This window comes from Capricornis sumatraensis, chromosome 20, assembly GCF_032405125.1.
Source record: "Capricornis sumatraensis isolate serow.1 chromosome 20, serow.2, whole genome shotgun sequence".
Lineage (NCBI taxonomy): Eukaryota > Metazoa > Chordata > Mammalia > Artiodactyla > Bovidae > Capricornis > Capricornis sumatraensis.
In genome coordinates this window covers 27456635-27478070 of record NC_091088.1, presented here as the reverse complement: position 1 = coordinate 27478070, position 21436 = coordinate 27456635, and the positions used below count along the sequence as shown (strand labels likewise).

General features: G+C 32.5%; 1 protein-coding gene across 4 annotated transcripts in view; it reads right to left on the bottom strand.

Moving 5' to 3' along the window:
- Positions 1-21436, bottom strand: part of CHD9 (chromodomain helicase DNA binding protein 9) — a 128845-nt gene that overhangs the window by 68434 nt on the left and 38975 nt on the right. For all 4 annotated transcript variants that reach the window (XM_068992604.1, XM_068992605.1, XM_068992606.1 and 1 more), the window contains exons 2-7: positions 20555-20886; positions 8040-8151; positions 4114-4260; positions 3183-3251; positions 3042-3097; positions 2291-2408 (exon numbers count right to left, since the gene is read on the bottom strand). In XM_068992604.1, coding sequence (XP_068848705.1) covers positions 2291-2408; positions 3042-3097; positions 3183-3251; positions 4114-4260; positions 8040-8151; positions 20555-20886 — 834 coding nt within the window. The remainder of the gene's footprint in view (positions 1-2290; positions 2409-3041; positions 3098-3182; positions 3252-4113; positions 4261-8039; positions 8152-20554; positions 20887-21436) is intronic.

Genomic DNA, 21436 nt, shown 5'->3' with positions numbered 1-21436 from the left:
TGTGGAATGAACAAGCTCAAACATTTTCCTCTATGCTCATCTCCTACTGCTTGACACAGCCATACCCAAAATATTATGCTTCAAAAGTACAAAACCACATGCTTTTCAGATTACATGCTCTGTCACACCTTCGTTTTTATACTTATTTTTCTCTCTTCTGAATAGATCGCTGTTCCTTCTCTGGTCTGCTTAGCTAATTCCTAATCATGCCTGAAAGCCTTACTTCCAAAGCCCATCTCAGTTATCTTTGCTGCATCTCTTCCTCTGTTTAACTGCTAAATGTTACAGAACTCCATGGCTCTGCCTTTAGTTTTCATTATCTTAATCCATTCCTGATCAATACTATCATTTCCATGTACAAGACACACTTGGTAATAAAAGCACACTTCCCAATACCAGAATGGTAAAAAAGGACTCTAAGAAAATCTGCATAGCTCCAGTTTATCTTGTACCTGAGGCACACTAAAAATAATTAACCTTCACAAAAAATTAAAAGATTATTAGTTAAGTACTTCCAAAATCTTTTGCTCATTGTGTGTGCTCAGTCACTAAGTCGAGTCTGTGGACTGTAGCCCACCAGGCTCCTCTGTCCAAGGATTCTCCAGGCAAGAATACAGGAATGGGTTGCCATTTCCTTCTCCAGGGGATCATTCTGACCCAGGGATTGAGCCCGCATCTTCTGCATCTCCAGTACTGGCTGGCGGATTCTTTACCACTGAGCCACCTGGTAAGCCCCACCAGCTCAATAGAGATTTACCAGAGTGAGGAAGTGAGAAATTTTTGAGGACCTCCCAGCATCCATAAATTGATAGGTCATTTCAATCAACAAATTTTTGAAGTAGACTTTACAATTACAAAAAAAATAAAAATAGCTTCAAGGGGGAAAAATCTGCCATAAGATATTAACATAATCTAGTGATTAAAGTTAACACTACCAGTAATTGGGTAAATAGATATCATATACCTCCTGACACGATTCACTGAGAATGCTGATGCATCATTTCTGTAGTGTTCATTTTAAAAAATGCATGACCTGAAGCTGAGGAAACATCAAGTCAACCCCAAACTGAGGGACACGCTATAGAATAAACCACGTAAGTTCTTTAAAAAGAAAAAAGTCCAAGGGATGGAAAACAAAAAAATACTGATTAAAGGAGACATGCCAACTAAATGTATTATGCACTGCAGAACTAGACTTTGGATCAGAATAAGCATAAACATACTTAAAATAATTTTTTTCTATAAAAATACTAGTGGAACAATTAGTGAATATGAATTCGGGTCTATAGATGAGATAATATTACCATGTCTGTGTTAACTGTACTATTAATATGGAAAAATGGCTTCTAGAAAATACTGAAATTGAGAATTATCAAATGGTTTAGAAAAAAAAATTATGTACATGGGAGAGAGAGGCAGAAAGAGGGAGAGAGGTGCACAGAGACAGAAGAATTAATGTGAAGGAGAAAGCAAATGTGGTAAAATGTTAACATTTAGGGAATCTAGTTAAAATATATGTGGGAATATCCAGTACTAACTTCAAATAAAAAGTTAAAATAATTAGATGAATCTAAAACTGCTCTAAAAAAGTCTATTAAAAGAAAAATTAAAAAGTTTAGAGCAGGAAAGGATATCTGACTTTTTAAAAAGGCCTGGAAAGGTTAATGAATTTTTCCAATGATGTTCTGTTCATGCATACACAAAGCTGATATAGAAAATATGCAGTATCTTATATACTGAAAAATCTTCTTTTTCATTTATTTGCTATGTCACCATTACTTAAGTGTGCTGATAAAATACTTTAAGATATTAACACACTCACATTCAACTCTAAAAGGTATTGAAATAAATGTTAACTTTAAAATACAGGAGATAGCTATCATTCTCATTTATTAGTGTTCCTGTTTTAGCTACTTTCCAAACTAAGTTTAGGGCTTCCCTGGTGGCTCAGACAGTAAAGCGTCTGCCTACAATGCGGCAACTCGGGTTTGATCCCTGGGTTGGGAAGATCCTCTGGAGAAGGAAATGGCAACCCACTCCAGTACTCTTGCCTGGAAAATCCCATGGACAGAGGAGAGTGGTAGGCTGCAGTCTATGGGGTTGCAAACAGTCGGACATGACTGAGCTACTTCACTCACAAGCTAAATTTAGGGGGAAAATAGGTAGATATCATTTATAGTCAAATATCAAAAGTAGAAGCCTAAGAATTAAAATGAATAATAGTTAAGTTTTTGATACATAATATGACATGTATTCAGAGTTCAACACATAATAGTCTTTTTCTTCTTACGTCTGCAAAAAAATGTGCTCTTTGTGCTTGTCTCAATTTGAATCGTTTGATTTTCTGCTGGATCCTTTTGTCTTTCAGAAGCTGCTGTTCTGTGGCCCATTCACAGTGAAGATAAGAGCTAAAATTTTATAAAGTAGCATATTAGAATGATATAGAAATCATGTTTTGTTTTTAGATTTATTTTTAATCATGGCCTCTAAAAATATTATCTTCAACTTTCTAAATAGGCTGTTCATCATTTCATTTAATGTCAACAGACTCTCATATAATTTCTAAAATAAAGCCACTGTGATCACTACACAGAATGGTAAACTGAATAATAAGGATAACAAAGATGTGACTTTTCATTCATTTTTTCATTATAACAGTTTTGTCATGACCAGAAAGCAAACTTGTTTTGAAAGCAATGTAATTTTATTTAAAATACTTTCTTTCACCAAAGCATACTAAAAGTTGAACATAATCTGAAAAGTTTAACAGTATAATATGATAGAAAATGTCTATTATTTCCAAAAGCATCATTTATAAATATTCCTGCATTTTGATGTTAGTAAGTAGTTTTCTGGGAAAAAAAGCTACTCAATTTCAACATGAAAAGTTTTCTAAGTCTATTCACTTTTTAATGATTTTTAAGTTCATGCAGTAACAAATACTTTAAAATACAGATTAAAAAATAATTTAACTTAATATATTCAAAATATTAATTCATATTGAAATATCTTTCTATTATTTTTCTATCTTAAATACTTACTAATTCTTGTATTTTACAAAAAATTCTTCTGTATCAATCATCACTCCAGGTGATATCTAAGAAAAAGATTCAATAATTATGAGTTTTACAATCAGGCCATGGAATATAAAGTATAGAATGTAATGATGTATCACTACCTACTTCCTTTTTTATAGTTCTAGAAGATAGTATCTTGTCCACAATTGCAGCATCTTCTTCACTTGGATTCTCCTATGTGGAGGAGGAAAAAAAGTATGATGATACATTCTGAAAACATTTCAGTTGCCACTCTGTATGTCTATAAATATACTAAAATCCAACAAACACTTATTTAACATGTCAGGGACCATGTTAAATGTTAGAAATACAAAATGAAAAAAATCAATTGTTGTTACTGTCCTCATCATCACTGGCATCACCACCATAGTAAACATATTGGGCTTTTTAATCTCTTATGCATTATTCTCAATAGTTTACATTCTGCAGATTAGAAAGCTCAGGCATAGAGAAGATTAGTACTTGTTCAAGGTGTCAGATGATTCAGCAAGGAAATGAGTAGCTGGGTTACAGTCCAGATAAGGGAGAGTAAAAGAACTCTACAAAGAGGAAAATGCATATGTAAAGACATAAAGGTGTCAAAATATGGCATTGAGACAACTGTGTTCATCAAACCAGAGGACTGAGAGTTTAGAGAGAAGTGGAAGGACATAGGGCCAAAAAAATCCATACGAAAGGCTTTATAAGCTGTAAAAAGTGCATTTTCATTTGTTTCTGATTTAGGACACCGTTAGAGGAGTTTTCAAGAAAAGTACTGTAATTAGACTTGCAATTTAGAAACACTCCACAAAAAACAGAGTTTGGAGGAGTCACAGGAAAATATATTTAGAAGGCAAAAAATTGAATGTCAAGAAGTAAAGATAAAAAAGAGAACAAATACCTAGGTTTCTGATCCACATAACTAATGGTTCTATTAACTATAATATGGAACCTAGGAGGAAAAGTTGATGTAGGTTTTAGGAGGAAAGATAATGAAGATTTTTAATTTACATTGGTTTAAAATGTTTTCTGTCATATAACCCAAAATCTGTCTTACCACAAATAACTGTAAAGGCTGTTCGCCAGGTAAAGGAGCTGAATTCTTTTTTATTTTCATAGAGCCTTTAATCTCTTCTTCAGATTGCTTCCCTTCTGCATCTTCTGCATATTTTTTCCTTTTAATTTGTCGATTTGATCTTCTTTTCTGTAATGAATGATAAGGATCATATTCACATGATTTATTTTAAAGGGTCATGTGACAATTTTGTACATTAAATTTTCAAAACTGTATTCTGCATTCATCTTTTCTCATTTTTACTTTTAAAGGAAGATTATAATTTTCACTTTGCCAAAGATTTGCAATCTTTAGTTATCTTTAGTTTTACTTCCTAAAATGTCAAGTAAGAATGATTAACAATAATACCTTTATTAGTTTTCTTTTGAATTTGTTAACAATAAAAAGGTCTTTTTATTTAACTATTTTACAGATTGGGAAGCATGTATTTTAAAATATTAATACTAGCACAGTTTTTGCTTCAAACCTAGAAAGTCATCAGATGAATACTGGTTTAATATCAGGGTTGTAAAACTAAAAGAAATTAAAACTTTGACACAAAGCCCATGAACCTGTGTTTAAAACAGAAAAAAACCAAATAACATAAAATGTTTTAAAAGAGATACACAAAATAACAAAGTATGAAATCTACTAAAAACTTAAATGTGAATGAAGGAGGAACCATTGTTTTACTGCCTTTACTAGCTTCCCTTAGAAATAAATAACAGCACTATCATAAAAATGGAAGAAAGCTTTTCAGAAAGTATTCTGTGTAGTAACATGATTTTAAAATAATCTAAATAATTTAAAAGCAAGTATCAAATGCACATGGCTTTACTTACCTCCCTAAAAATCTAATATTTGATGTTCCCACTAAAAAACAAATTATACAATTGCCTGAAAATCCCAAAGGACTTAGGTTTAATTTTGTGTACCTCCTTAAAATCTCATGGATGGAGATACCTCAGTCAACTGTTCTACTACTCAACATTCCTTCTTCCTTTTACTAGTCTTCTGTGTATTCAGTAGCTCCCATAACATTTCCCCAAAATGCAACTAACAGAATAACCTATGTGGTCTCCTTTTGGTTTCTGCCAATGTCTTCAATGTGGTAGGTCTTTCATGCTACCATTGCCATAACAAAACTCAATCAGTGCAGCAGTGTAGGGACAAACTTCCTTGTATTCAGAAAGGCTGCAGTGCCTCTTCTCTTGAAAGTAGTGGAATATTGAGAGAAAGAAAGGCACTACTGTGGTGAGGCAGCTCAGGTGAACGTAGTAGAAAACTCCATGCTTCAATTAGAATGGGTCACCATCTCTTAGCCATGAATTTATTTATATTTTCAGAACTCAAGGTGACAATTGTCACTATGGGAGGCAGGAAGGTGGCATACAAAAATTATATAGAAGGGACTGAACATGGGTCACCTGCACTGCAGAAAGATTCTTTACCATCTTAGCCACCAGGGACACCCATAAAGGCTGGGGAGTTCACTCTAAGAAATATACTGGCTTTTGTTTTGTTTACTTGTTAAGTCGTGTCCTACTCTTGCGAACCCACGGACTGTAGCCTGCCAGGCTCCTTCGTCCATGGAATTTCCCAGGCAAGAATACTGGAGTGGGTTGCCATTTCCTTCTCCAGGGGATCTTCCTGACCCAGGGATCTAACCTGTATCTCCTGGGGGCTCCTGCACTACAAGAGGATTCTTTACTGAACCACTGAGGAAGCCCAAGGGACTTATAGAAACCCAATTCTCCCAAATCCTCTTTTGGAAAAGATATGAAACATTTATTATTCCCTGGGAGAGAAAAGTCTATGGATCTCTAATACCAGGCTAAAGAAATGTTTGGAATTCTATTACAGGCATCAGTTCTTAATGCTGAAAAATATCTTAATTTAATAACCATTCAGGACACTTATTATTCTAACAATAACATATATTATGAATGTTACATCTCATTAGGCACAAATAGTTTATATAATGAAGTCTGGTAATAATTTGGTACACTTTTAGAAGATTCTATAGATGATTTCAACATTAAAGTTTCCTTTCTGATCACTTAGGTCAGGTACTTTGAAATGCCATACACAATCCTTAGTAAGTAGTAAACAAGTGGCCTGAAAGAATTGTTTTAACTCACAAAAATGCACAGTCAGGTAATTCTTTATAAGAAGGAATGAGAGCCACATACTGTAAACTGCTCCCTCATTCTACGAAGATTTTTATCAGTCTATGAGCAATTTAAAAACTGATTTCACCAAAACTTACATTCCACTACAGCATTTAGATACATATTCAGCAAAGAGAAGTAAGGTGCTACTCTTACCAATTAGCTTTCCCTGTTACAGAACAGTTTCACTACCTTAAAAATACAGAACTAATTTGAATGTCCATATTTTAGGCCAATGTGGGTTGCTTTGGCTTTCTTTTTCTCCATAGTATTTTCCAAAGGACAACTTAAAAGTGACAAGCTATTTCTTCAAATTTCTTTTTTCTAACTTTTCCTTAATGTTTTAAAGGCTTCAATCAACAGCACTTTACATAAGAGGTCAGAAACATTATGTTCTTAAATGACTAAACATTTCATTATGATAACATACCATTTGTTTCCTATCATAGACCTAATAAAATGTGCTAAAATGTGCTATAGGGGCTTAAAAAATAATTTAAGTCTCTAAATATAGTTAGATTACTGAATTATTCTCTATCAGGTAAAAAATTAAATATCATAACCATATTTTAAAATTTTTCACTTCACGCTAAACCTTCAATTACTTTTCAAGCCTTCAAATCTTGACAATCCACTGTGGTTGAAAACTACTTTTAGATATTTATACATAATTTATATATTAATATATTTAAATATATCAATAATACAGATTTATGATTGTTTACCAGAAAATATTTCTTTCCTTCTCCATTAAAATTTTCATGTTAAAGCAAAACACTTGTCGAAGCAACCTAGTTAAGTACTGTGAAAGGCATGGAAGAAATATGCATGTTAACCTATTCTACCATTTCATTGTTTGGTAATTACATAATGGAAAAATGGCCAGCATTATTTTAGTAAAAATTTAACTACATTTTCTCATATTGAATAATGATAAGTTTGCCTAAGTTAAGGATAACATATGAAGAAAAAGCCAGGCCATATAATATCAGGAGCTTCAGTCACTGCCCTTACCTCAACTCTTGCAGCAGCCCAGGAGCCTTGAGCCACTACTCTCCCATTGGATAAGAAGCTGCATAAGGAAGAAGAAAGGCCATTCAGGGGCTTTCTGGCCCCATAATGCAACAACTGCCACCACCCCTACGGCCTAGGGTTATACTTTAATTATTAGAGAGCAGAGGGTGGCCTGAATTATTATGACCTTCACTATATAATTTTTTAACTTCACAAGGTTATTTTGAATATACAGCTATTAAAAAAATAAAAAAGAAAAATGCACAGTATTTCTGTCTGCTTTAGGGGATTTTTAATATACCTGTTTATCTTTTCCTCAGTAGAAGCAGACCAAAGAAATTATCTCCAAGAATGATTCAACCCATTTGCTTTATCATTTGTATTTGACTTTTAAAATTAGTATCTCCATCATTAAATTCATTTAATAATGCTCTATAAGTACAGGGTAATAATATCACTAGATACTTGCCATGCTAAAAGCCACCAGGGTCTTTGGATTGTTACTTAAACTCTCTTGGGCTTCAGTCTCATTATCTTAAAACTGAGAGGGTTTGAAGAGGACGTGTAAGTTTCCTCCCAGGTCTAACACTGTAGGACCATACTGTAATAATGTTTTGTCATATAATTTCTATGAAAATAAAATGTACTTTTACCACTAAACTACAGTATAAATATCCATAAAACAATATTATGCTATCTAAATCTGCCAGTGCTTCATTTCTCAGAAAAAAATTTTATACTCACTTGAGAGTCTTCCTCTTTGAATGCATGCTGTGTCATCTGCTCTGCATCAGATATTTCATCTGAAGACTCATTCTTTCTCTTTTGTTTCTTACCCAATGTAATAATGAGTTTGCTGTTTTAAGAGAAAAAGAGTAAACACTAAGATCTCTTTGTATTTCTCCATTTTTGGTCACAGTAAGATCTCAGTCATCAACTTTCTTCTGTTTTTTATCCCTTGAATGTTCAACTTTCAAAGATGCTATTTATCATGAAATAAAAAATGATATTTTCAAATGATAAACTCTATTCCAATGGAACAAATAGAAACCAATAATACAGTTAACATATTTCAAGTTTAGAAATAATAGTTAAATTCTATCTCTTGTTTCTTTAGGCTCATGATTATTTTTCATGAGAAAAATGTCAGGTGATTTAATTATTTAAGAATTAACATAATTCATTTATTTTATTATCTTGGATAGATTTGCAATGAGGGATTCTTTTTCCTTCTACTTCTTTTTATTTCAAATTCCACTTAATTTCTTTGAATCCCACCTATTCTTCAAGTCTCCACTTGTTTCTACACTATAGCAGTTTTCCCCTTACTTAAACAATTAATAGTTCTTTGATTATTTCACTTAAGGCTTTTCTTAGCTACACTCTATCTTTCTAAAGAATTTTTATATTTCTACAGTATGCATACATTTACCTGTCTCTAATATATACACATATATATGTACATTAACACATATTGAATGTAAATGTCTAAAATGAAAATGTGTTTTCTATGTTTGTTTCCTGATGAAAGACAGAAATACATAAGTACAGCCCACATTTTCTTATCTAGTTCAAGAGATGAGATGACATGATCACTATTAGGAAAGTTCTATTTTAGATATCTATATTCAAAACATAGAAAGCTTCCCGATTATATTCAGTCATGATATATTCGAAATATATCAAGTTTCTTTTCAATAGTTATTTACTAATGTGGGAAAACTTGAAGGTTAAAAGTATCTACTTTGAAATCGTAATTTCAAAAATATAAAAGCCTGATGTGACCATTTACCTGTCCTTGTGTGACACTGGGGAAATTACTTGATAGTGTCCTTGCCTGTAAAACAGGGATACTGCAATATCTGGAGCCATATTTTTGTTGAGAATTAAGTGGGATAATGTATGTCTGAGCGCAGCCTTTAACACATAGTAGTTCCTCAACTAATGGTAACTACATCTAACTGTGACATGCCAGGCACTTTCCTGGGTTCTAGGATTTTAAGGTAAAGTCGATAAGGTTCCTAACCTTACATACCATTGTTAGAATATGATCTCAGCTAAAATAAACAGGAAGTTAGAACAAGATGTAACGTGAAGACAAAGGAAGAAATGCTTATATTTACTGAAGAGTAAAGAAGGCTTTACAGAAAAGACAGTGTTTGAGACAGGGAACTGAAAGATGAAAGGGAGCCCAACAAGTAGTGAAAGAAAAGACTGGGTACATTCCAGACAGGGGGATACCACAGGATATGTGAGAATATGCAACAATAAGAGCATGTTCAGTTCAGTTCAGTTGCTCAGTCGTGTCTGACTCTTTGCGACCCCATGAATTGCTAGGACCACACAAAGTATACTACAGCAAGAGCTGGGTCAAGGTCATAGAAGACCCTGTCTTACACGCAAGGAGTTAATGTTTTAGTCTAAGGCCATCTTTAAGCTCCATAGGGCAGAAATTGAAAAGAAATCTGTCTTGCTCAGCACTGACAACAAATGGCATGGAGATATTTTGAATGGATAAGAAACAGTAAAGCAACCGGAAGATGTAAGAATTTTAAACAAATTCTAGAGATGTAATGTACAGCCTGGTGACTATAGATAATAATATTGAGTTAAACATCTGACAGTCACTGAGAGAGTAAACCTTAAAAGTTCTTATCACAAGAAAAAATATATATAACTATGTGAGGTGACAGATGTTAACAAACTTATTGTGGTAACAGTTTCACAATATATACATACATCAAATCACTATACTGTACACCATAAATGAATACACTGTGATATGTCAATTACATCTCAATAAAATTGGGGGGAAATAATTTTAAACAAGGAAACAATGCAACTAGAAGGAAATGAAATGTAAATGAGGGAAACCAGCAATAAGGCTGCCAATTTCAGGTGAGAAATGAAGAATGAAATACAGGACCATGGTAGGGTGGATGAAGAAGTCAAGAAAGATACATAATTTTTCATTTTGGAAGCAGAAACAATAGACTTGGTTATTGACTGGATAATGAGATATGAGGTGAGGAAAAATTCTAGAATGATTAATTCCCAGGGTATTCTCATATTGGCTTGATCACCACTTTCAACATGATAATGGTAATTTTTACTTGGTTATCTCACTTGTACTTTTCTGAGTATGTGAAATAAATGACATACAGTAAACATACAGTTTACACTGAAACCAGGAAATCAGAGAAAGTATAAAAGGATACTCTGACACAACATTAAGGAACTACCCACAGCCATACTCTATCCCCTCTGTTTACACAGGTCATCTCTCTAAATTCCAGGCCCTCTTCCTTTACTCTGGTTTCTCTCCTAAAATAAAAATCTCCCTTGAGGTAATATCTACTATTAGTTACCACATCATCTTGTTCTTCCCTCCTTATCCACAGCTCTCAGAGTCACTTATACTGTTCCTTTCACTCGTCAATCCACTATAATCAGAACTCTAAAAACAACTTTCCATATTCAGAGCTTCCATTTACTCAATGTTTACTGAGTCAACCTCTGCTGACTTTATATGCATTCTCTAACTTTGCGTTCATATAGTTCTGAGAGGCAAATTATACAAGAAGAGGAAACTGAGGCTTAGAAAAATTAAATTACTTGTTTAAAGTCATATTGATAGTATGCCTCACTCCAAAGACTGACCTCCTAATGTTTAAGGCCACCAATGACCCTTGTAATGCTAAATCCGACGGAAATTAAAAAAAATTTTATCTACTAACACATAACTAATTTTTCCTGGTCTCCACCCTCAGATTCATGACACAACATTCTTCTGGTTCTCACTAAACTTCTTTGGTTCTTCTTTACTTTGAAGAAGTAATCCATTTTTCAGCAGGATTCAGTTTTTTTTTTGCCAGTCCTTTAAACTTTGGTATTTCTCAAAGTTGTGTCTTTAGACTTCTTTCTTCTCTACATACTATTCCTAGGAAATTTAATCCATTCATAACAACCACTTAGAAGCTGAAGATTCTCAGATCTGTTATCTCTCATTCAGACCTTTCCTCAACTTCAGATTCATATAACCAACTGCTGATAAGACATATCCACATGGATATCCCACAGATATGAAAATCTCAAAATGGTCCCAAATGCAATCCCTCAGTTTCCCTTAAAAAGTGTACTAATACTACAGTATAACGTAAATTCAGAGAAGTGCACATATCAAAAGAGTATATAGCGCAGTGAGTTTTCTCAAATTGAACATAAATGTATAACCAGCTCCTAGATCAAGAAACAAGACACTGGTTTCCCAGAAGTCTCCTATCATGCTTTTCTCTTCAAGTAACAATCTCCTTCTGAGAGTAACCTTTGTGTTACTTCTGATTATTTAATATAACCTAAGGCACTTGGACAGGTGATCTTCAATGGCAAGGTAAGGGATAACTCAAACTAAAAATGATTCATAGAAATACAGTTTTCATGCACTCCCTCATCTGCTCTCCATCGCCAAACTCAAACATAATTTAGACTGGTTTGTAGATGAGGACAACACTAGTGGCAAAAAAGCTGTTAATAATGACTTCCCATGAAATGCAGATCAAGGCCCATAAATACCCTTCAGTACAGTGCTTAAAAAGGCAAATGTTATTAGTGTTTGGTATGCTAAATAAATTCTGTATGTGAAATATATAATCTGATATGTTATCTATATTGCTGCTTAAAGACTCAAATCCCACTCAATAAAAACTTCAATGAAATCAGGAGCAGAGAGATTTAAAACTTTATGACTATGAAGAGATTGTACTTTGCCTTTCTAGTAGATAAAGTAAATAAGTTTTCACTCTAAGGACACTAAACTAAGCTGCTTAAATAATATTTTTATAAATAAACATTAACTAAATACTAAGTGCTAAAAAAAATACTAAGTGCTACCAAATTAGTCTTGAACACCTCTTTTTGGTGGAGGTGGATAAATTAGATATAAGTGTTTTAATACCTTATATTAAAAAGCAGAGACACTCCTTTGCCAACAAAGGTCCATCTAGTCAAGGCTGTGGTTTTTCCAGTAGTCACGTATGGATGTGAGAGTTGGACTATAAAGAAAGCTGAGTGCCAAAGAATTGATGCTTTTGAACTGTCGTGTTGGAGAAGACTCTTGAGAGTCCCTTGGACTGCAAGGAGATCCAATCAGTCCATCCCAAAGGAAATGAGTCGTGAATATTCATTGGAAGGACTGATTCTGAAGCTGAAACTCCAATACTTTGGCTACCTGATGTGAACTGACTCATTTGAAAAGACTCTGATGCCAGGAAAGACTGAAGGCCAGAGGAGAAGCGGACGACAGAGGATGAGATGGTTGGATGGCATCACCAACTCAATGGACATGAGTCTGAGTAAACTCCAGGAGCTGGTGACAGACAGGGAGGCCTGGTGTGCTGCAGTCCATGGTGTCGCAAAGAGTCGAACATGACTGAGCGACTGAACTAAACTGATAATACCTAAGGTAAACCTTCATTACATTATTTGAAAAATGTACTAACAAACAAAAATACCTTCAAAATTTATTTTTCTTATATTCTGCATTTTCTTCCAATACTATTGTATAGGCCTGGAATAAATCTTAATTCATAAACTATCATTAACCCATGCAAAAGTATTTTTCAAATTCTAACTTTGCAAGAAATATTTCAAATACAATAGTTTCCTACTAAATTTCTGAGGTCCAAATACTTACACACACGACCATTCTGTTCAAAAAAGCTACATTTCTTCTGTAGAAAAAAGGTTTATTCTAAAACTTGAAGTCATTCTTTACTGACATAATTCTGAGTTTAAAAAATATATATTTTATATAAAATATATAGTTTATATATATGTGCACACACAAATATCCTATGGTTACTTACATAGAACATTGGTTCTTAGAAATAATGAAGTCATATCAGTTTATTAAACATTCTAAAATGGTATATAAGGGATATTACAAAGAACAAACATTTGGTTAGTTTTGATCAGTAATTCCTAAACATGTGAGTCAGGTTTCATTAGAAGCTTGTTTGTTAAAAATAAAAATTCCAAATTGAGAGACATTCTGCAAAATAAGGCACTTCCCAGGTGGCTCAGTGGTAAAGAATTTGCCTGCCAATGCAGGAAACGCAGGAGACATAGGTTCAATTCCTGGGTCAGGAAGATCCCCTGGAGGAAGAAATGGCAATCCACTCCAGTATTCTTGCCTGGAAAATGCCATGGACAGAGAAGCCTGGTGGGCTACAGTCCATGGGGTTGCAGAGATGGACACGACTTAGCAACTGAGCACTACAAAATAACTGCCCAGTATGCTACAAAGAGGAAAATGTCAAAGATTGAAGAATCATTCTAAAATGGAGGAGTATGAGGAGATAAGACAACAAAATGAAATATAAAATCCTTAACTGGATCCTGGCTAAAAAAATGGAACTGACACAATTTGCACTGAGCTGTAACTCAGTTAACAGGATTGTGTTAAGTGTTTACTTTCTGATTTTGATCATTGTGTTTGGGTAAAATATTATTAACATCTGAGGAAGCTGGGTGAAGAGCCTAAGGGAACCCTAACCTATTTTCACAAGTGTGAGATTAGTTCAAAATAAAAACTAACAAAACAAAACTCCAGATTTGTAGGTTCCAACTCCAGAATTCTGATCTAGTAACTGGGATCCCTCATCAGACTTTATAAGAATTCTCACCAGGTTTCAGAACCACGGGCTCAAAATAATTAGTGAAGAAAACTCCAGGAACAAATATTCAGGATAATAAAACTATTCTATACTTACAGAATACTTAAAATTTCAAAGTGCTTTTGTCTATACCTTAGCTGACCCTGAGAAAAGTTCATATATAGGTGAGGCGGTCATCAGTCCCACTAAATAGAGAAACTTTAGCCCTAAAAGATAAAACAAATTGCCAAAACCACACGTCTAGTAAAAGAAAAGTCTCCTTACTCCTACTCTGCTATTTTCAACGTATCTTACTGATTTTAAAATAAAATGATACTATACTTCAACCAGTCACTTGATAGTTTAATATCAATAAATATACTTTAATGAATAAAGAGGATTATGAAACTACATTATGTTTTAGAAAATGCTACGGTTAAAGTTTGTTGATTTCTGAACAACCAGGGATATCTATTGCCTGTACAATGACAACTGATAGCCATAAATGTTATCTGAAGGAAATCAGATGGTCCAAAAGTAGAAGAAATAAGATAAAGTCAGTTAAGTAAAATATCCAGTTACCAAAGAGCATTCCATTCCTCCATGATGAATTACAGAAAGTTTACTATGTTAATTCTAAAATAAAATGTCATTATAGGTACAATTTTCAAATAAACTGATAGTCTGCTTTTTAGAAATGTCACAAAGTAAAGCAACAAAGTAATACAGACTATAATGATAATAAAGACTTTAAGCAAGTTTTGTTTTTTAAAACATTAAAAGGATCTGTTATCAATGTTAGCAAATTGCAGCAACAAGTATCCAGGCATGTAAAAGAACTAAATATCAAAACATAGCTTGTTTTCAGACAGCAAAGGGCAATTTCAAACTAAGTATAAATCTGAACTGTTAATTCATTTGAAACACATACTAGAAAACCTCAGTGTTTATATACTTGACAGTTATATTTGATTTTCAGATGTAATTGATGCACTCATCTAAATCCTGCCCACGTGTTATTAGTAGAAGCCATGTAACAAGCTACATTCTACACGGTGTCAATCTGTAATTGCCCCCTGTAGATCCTCTCATTGCAATAATTGGACAAACAATGAATCTTATCCAATTTAGTCCATTTGTTGTAATTAATGCACCCAATTCATCAAACATAGAGGAAACAAGCAAAACTACTATTTTACATTATAATTTTCTTTTCTTTGTAAGCCCAGTTGCAGGCACTGGGGCTATTTTTAAAATCATCAGATATATACATGTGTATTTTTTTTAAGAAGAAACATATTTAACTTGATGAAATTATTCCAGTTTAAAGTTCAACTCAAGACTCTAGCTTAAACTTTCTTGGAAAAAAACAATCAAGTTTTAAAACAGTTTTTAGTTAATCTTTAAATTTATGAAAGGAGGACTGTATTCGAGGTTTTTAATAACGTGGATTATAAATTACTTCCTGTTTAGGGAATTCCCTGGAAATTCAGTAGTTAGGACTCTGTACTTCCACTGCAGGGGGCATGAGTTTGATCCCTGGCCGGGAACTAAGATCCAGTACATCATGTGGCATGGACAAAAAATAATACTAAATAAAACAAATAATCACTTCCAATTTAAGATTGGGCATCAAGTTTTTCAAAATGTTTATTTCACTGAGTTGTTTCATATAAATAGTCACTAAGGTCCAAGTATTAGCTAATCATAGTCAGTATATTTATCAGCATAGTTTAATCCTTATTCTTTAAAAAATTTACTTCCCTTCTTTAAAAAAAAAATTTATGCTTAAAAATACTGACAAAATAGGAAAATTAAAATCAGATACTATAGTGTCTCTAAAGTACACCTTTCCTCTACATATTAACATCTATGAAATCAAGATTCACTTAATATTCAAAGGTATGCCATAGTTTTAACTGTTAATATATTTTTTCTGACACATAAAATAAAAAAATAATAGTGTGTCATAATCAATGACATTTTAGATTAAATGAAATAATCGCACATTATTTGCTAGTGATAAACCTTATAATACATCTTATATAAAGATGTATGCATTAAAAATGGACTTATAAATCTTAAATTCATAATAATATATAAAGTATACATTAATTCTTTCTGCAGATGAATACTTCAGATTTTCATTGAACTTAAGTTTAGAAATAGTCAAATCAATAAAACATTTTATCTTCTTAGCATTTAAAAATTATAGAACTTATACAGTCTACTAATGGCATGATTAACAATTAAAAATACATAATAAATTTATACCACACATTTTTGAAAGCACTTTCTTAATCATATGCTGAGAAACATTTAATTAATACATCTATATTTTATCCTAACACACACTAAATTCCTACTACTCTGAATGTTTGCAATCAGGGTCTCAGTTGTTACTTCCTGTGACATGTGGTGTAGCTGACTGAGCAGGCATGAACACCCACCCCTTGGCAGTAGAAGGGTGCCGTCTTAACCACTGGACCACCAGGGAAGGCTCTCATTTGTTATTTCACTAACACACAATATAAACTGATAATTCCCAATTTCTGCTGATTCCTCTTATTTTCCCCTCAGATTTTGTTCATGATTTTCCCCTTATATTATTATTTAAATGCGTGTCTCTCTCTAGACACACATATGGATATACTTACATGTTTGTTTTGTTTAAAAATACAAACATACATATATATGTATATGCATAGTAGGTAATTAATAAATGTTATTTTACTTATCCCTTCTTGGGCGCTCAGAATGACAATCGCAAAGAAGGGCACAATGTAATTTCCAAATCTAATTAAATGTTTTACTGTTTTTCTTTATAACATGACACCCTTAATTCCAACTTGCTTTGATAAATATTTCCTAATTTAGATGTTTTCTGCTTTATCTAAAGAGAAAAGCTACTTCTAGCACTTGTTAACTGCCACTCGTAACAACAGAAAGAATAATTATGAGCAATACAAAATAGTTTTTTTTTAACCTTTAATTGTGAAGGTTTTACCTCTACTGATATAATTTACAGGGCTATAAGAACATTTTTAAGTGTAAAAAACATTCTACTTGTCAGTCTGATCATCTAAAGCAAAGAAGTAAAATAATTGACAACATGGAAACATAGTTTAAATGTCAAAGCTATAAAACAAAATCAACTTAAAAATGCTTCAATCAAATCTAAAAGCAAGCTATAAGAAAATTCTACTAGAAGTCTTAGAATGAATTTATTTTAGAATTTACTTTATCACTACTAAACCATTAATTTTGTCCCTGTGACTTAATGAAGGATTAGCTTGCCATTTCTGATTTTAACAAACCAAATGCAACCATTTGGCATCATTTAAAATTTAATCTTCAATTGATTCATTCTTTTCATAAAATTCATTCCTTTCCATTCATGGAGCTTCTATTAGGTAGCAAAGATCACTAAAGAAATACCCACTCTTCCATTTGAAAGGTGGCTTTTTATAACCTGACTGCCAAGATCATGAAAAATGTCAAAGCAGAAAAAGTCCTATACCTTACTCTTCATTTTACACCTGTTATTTCCATTTTAACTCACACTATCCCTTCCATATAACCATGTAATTCCTTTCAAACTCCAAGCACGTTTCAAAACAAAATTCACCTGTCCTAAATGCCACTCTAGCTAATCTGATAAACAGAGGCATACAAATAAGAAAAAAATATTAGTAAGTTAAACTATTCTCCTTCTTATCAGTTTTAGCAACTGTTTCTGTTTTCATATTGTCTGCTTGATTTTTAAACTCATCTTATTCAGGAAGAGAGCCTTAATAGAAAGAGAACCTAGGCAGATAGGTCAGAACTTAAGTTTCAAACAAGGGGCATAGCTCCCGGCCTTGGGTTTTTCCTTAAATAGCTAAATGCTATTTATGTTTTCAGAAAATAACGGCTAACATTATTTATAGGTATCGTTCTATATGCTTTAAATGTTATTAAATCATTTCACCCTCAATATAACACTATAAGGCAAGCACTACCATTATCCTCATTTTATGTATGAGTAAACTAAAACTTGGAGAGGTTAAGTATTTGTCCAGGGCCACACTGCTTTATAAGTGATAAAGGGGGAATGTGAATAAGTACATCTGGTTCCAAAGTCAAAGCACTTAACCTCATTATCATACTGCATGCCCAGTCTAACTCAGAATTGCTGTAAAGATTAAATGACACTATATCAAAGTCTCTGAAAAGGAAACTCTATTCCTCATATTTAAAAAGATTAATCTATGAAAGTGACAGAAAAAATACAAAGGTTTCACGGAAGCAGAGGCAGTATTGGTTTTCTTCAGATTAGTCTTAGTATATAATAAATCCTAGATTATATGATACCACATATGTGCATTAAATGAACAACTCTGACTATAATCATAACTTATTATTTACAAATTTAGTTATTTTTGAAATTTATGTTTCATTAATGAGCATTCATTAATGCTCATGGTTAAGTTGCAGCACACACTCCCTTTAATTTTATCTGATATAAATCACCTGATACTAGCAAAAGTTCGATTCTTTTAAAACGAAGAAAAACAAAACCTTTACAAGAAAATATTTAATACATCATGAAATACTATTAAAATGATGCAAATAAACTTAACTATTTAAAGGACAGTTGGTTCTTCACAAAAAATTAAAAACTCAGCAAATTCAAATAATACAATGTAGTGGGCTAACTGGAAAGCACAGTAATGAAATATTTCAAGTGACCCATTACAGAACTCCAGGTTGTATATGAATTTCATTTCCATCCACGCTTTTTCTTCCAACATGAAAGTAATCTTTGGTTGTCTAATAAAGATGATCAAAAAACTGCTGCACTCCCAATAGCTTAATAATATATGGGCAAGCTTCAGTTCTACTTGCCTGCAACTTATAAATTCCTCACCCACTTTCAGCAAGTGATTTTTCTACCGCTTACTCAATACCTGACCATGGAAATATCTTTCCAATACAATTCTGACCTCTTCTCACAAATGCTATCTCTATAAAACAAGTACTAAATTGATCATGCTGTACAATATTAAAATAATTTATCATTACTAATCTATTTATAACAAAAATACAAATATCACAGACTACTCTAATATATTACTATCCCCTACCATATTAATCTACACTTTTAAAAAATCCACGTTTTTATATTATAATTTATTATTTCTAATTTCCCTTTATATATTGTTTTTTTTCTCTTGAACCAGGTTCACCTGTTATCTTTTCCTTCCCTCTAGTTATCCTCTCATCCCCCCATTTAAACTTACTGTAACTCTTGAAGGTTCTCTAAGGTTTCCTCTTATGATTATTTTAAATATCCTTTCAAATAGTACTACTACTTTGTCCATATCCCTGTACAAGTTAAAACTGGAATATTTTAATCACAGCAACTTTTAATACATTAAAGGATTATATAAGGGGTTTCCTAAATTAAAACTAGAAAAAATATTGAAATAAGATGCCTTCATTCCAAAGCCTTTAAACATAAAAGGAACAAAAATCTAAACTTCAAATTTCATGTTAGCTATCTGCAAATAAAATATAAAATCAATAATATTAATTATCTCTCTATTATACCAACAGAGCCCACATTATTTAAAGATTTGGACCTAATGATATAACTTAGTTTGATGGTTGCATTTAAAATGCTGTGAATAAACTGTTATAAAATTTAGTTCGGAATATCTATATAATATATAAATGATTTCTTAAGCAAATGAAGATTTTAATAATAATGAAATTTCTCCTTTATTGTGTACTCTTCTATGTGGACAAAAGAAAATTAAACACTTTATTAATATTTCATATAAAGCCTTCAAAAATAACCAAATATTCCCATAAAAACAAGTCTAAACTCTGTTGGCCTTAGATTAGTTTTACCCTTGCATCCCTTGCATCCATAAAATAAACATACACATAAAACAAATAATAGTTATTACATTTTATTTTTTGAAAATAAGTAGTCAAATAAAAAACACCTAGGATTAATGTACCCTCCAAAAGCAATTCTTTATCCTTATAATTCTCTTGGAGCATTAATCCTCACCTGGCCTCTTTATTACATAAAGTAAATCAGAAAGACTATAAAGAAGTAAGTCTGTAAGAATTGAGAGCTGCTTATTGTTGACTTAAATGGTCTTAGTTTCCTTGCCATTCCATTTATTTCAAAGTTGCAGGTTTATGAGAAAATATTATATTTCATGTTTCCAAACTATAAAGTACCCAGTGAAGTACAACTAAGAGAGAAATAAATCTATAATTATAAACAATTTCAAGGCGCTTTAAAATTTTAAATAAACTTGGAACTGGCACAGCAATGTGGATTTTTTTTTCTTTTTCTGTTTTATATATAAAATATTTTCCTATTCTAAATTCTTTTTACTAACAAAAAGGTATGTTCACATGTCAGTAAATTTAGTAAAATTCTGGAATATTATTAATACCTAATTCATTCAAAAAGGCAATGAGGTACCCAACTTAAAACTCCAAAGTGAGAGTAAACACATCACACGCAAATCAAAAGTAAAAGATTAGACAGACTGCTTTTACAAAAACTTCAAAGGAAGAAGATTTAATTCTTAATCAACTCACCCAATTTTTGTCTTCTCTTTTAACTTAGAACAAGTTTTTGTTTTTTTGCTCTCTTTGTCCTTTGGCTTGGATTTCATCCTTCTTCCTTTCTTTTCCTCTTTTCCTTCAACTGAAGCACTAGGAAAGTTTTCAGGGCTCATTACTCGTGGAATATTGCGTTCCCCTCGCTCCTTCGCTTTTGCTATGGCCTCTGATATTATACGATTAGCCTTTTCTTGCTTGCTTTCTGATTCCACCTTTTTTCTCTGCTTCTTCTCGGACATGATCCTCACCTGGGTATTCTGCAACTTAGTGTATGTCCCAGAACCATCACTCTTCTTGGAAGATGGAGGCTAGAGAAATCAAAATAATTTTTACACAATATATAAAAGTACATTTAAACAATTAACACACACAACCAAAACTTTAGAATTAAGCTTAAAGAAGTAAAATACATAAGCAAATATGTGTGTTACAGTTTAAAATTAAAACACTTTGCTGATTTAGATATTAGTCTAGGTATAAAATAAAAAGCCGGACTATCGCTTTTAAAAATGAAGATTAAAGAAGGGTAATACAGATTCACTGATATTTTCATTGCATTCTTAATTAGCTGATTCAAATTTTGTCCTATAAATACAGCTAATCCAAATTAAGTCATATAAATATTCTGGGCATTTGGAATAAGTGTCTTCTTTCCTCTTCATTCCAGAACTCTGAAAATTATTAACAAATTTAAAATATCAATTTTCATTTAGAATGACTACTCCCCATAGTTTATTATGATTTTTAGAAAAACAAAGCCTCTCTGCTTTACAAGAAACTGGAACTAGAACTTAAAACCATTTAAATCATTTTAATGTGCAGTCTATGCAGCAATATAGCTAGTTAGTAGACAAAACC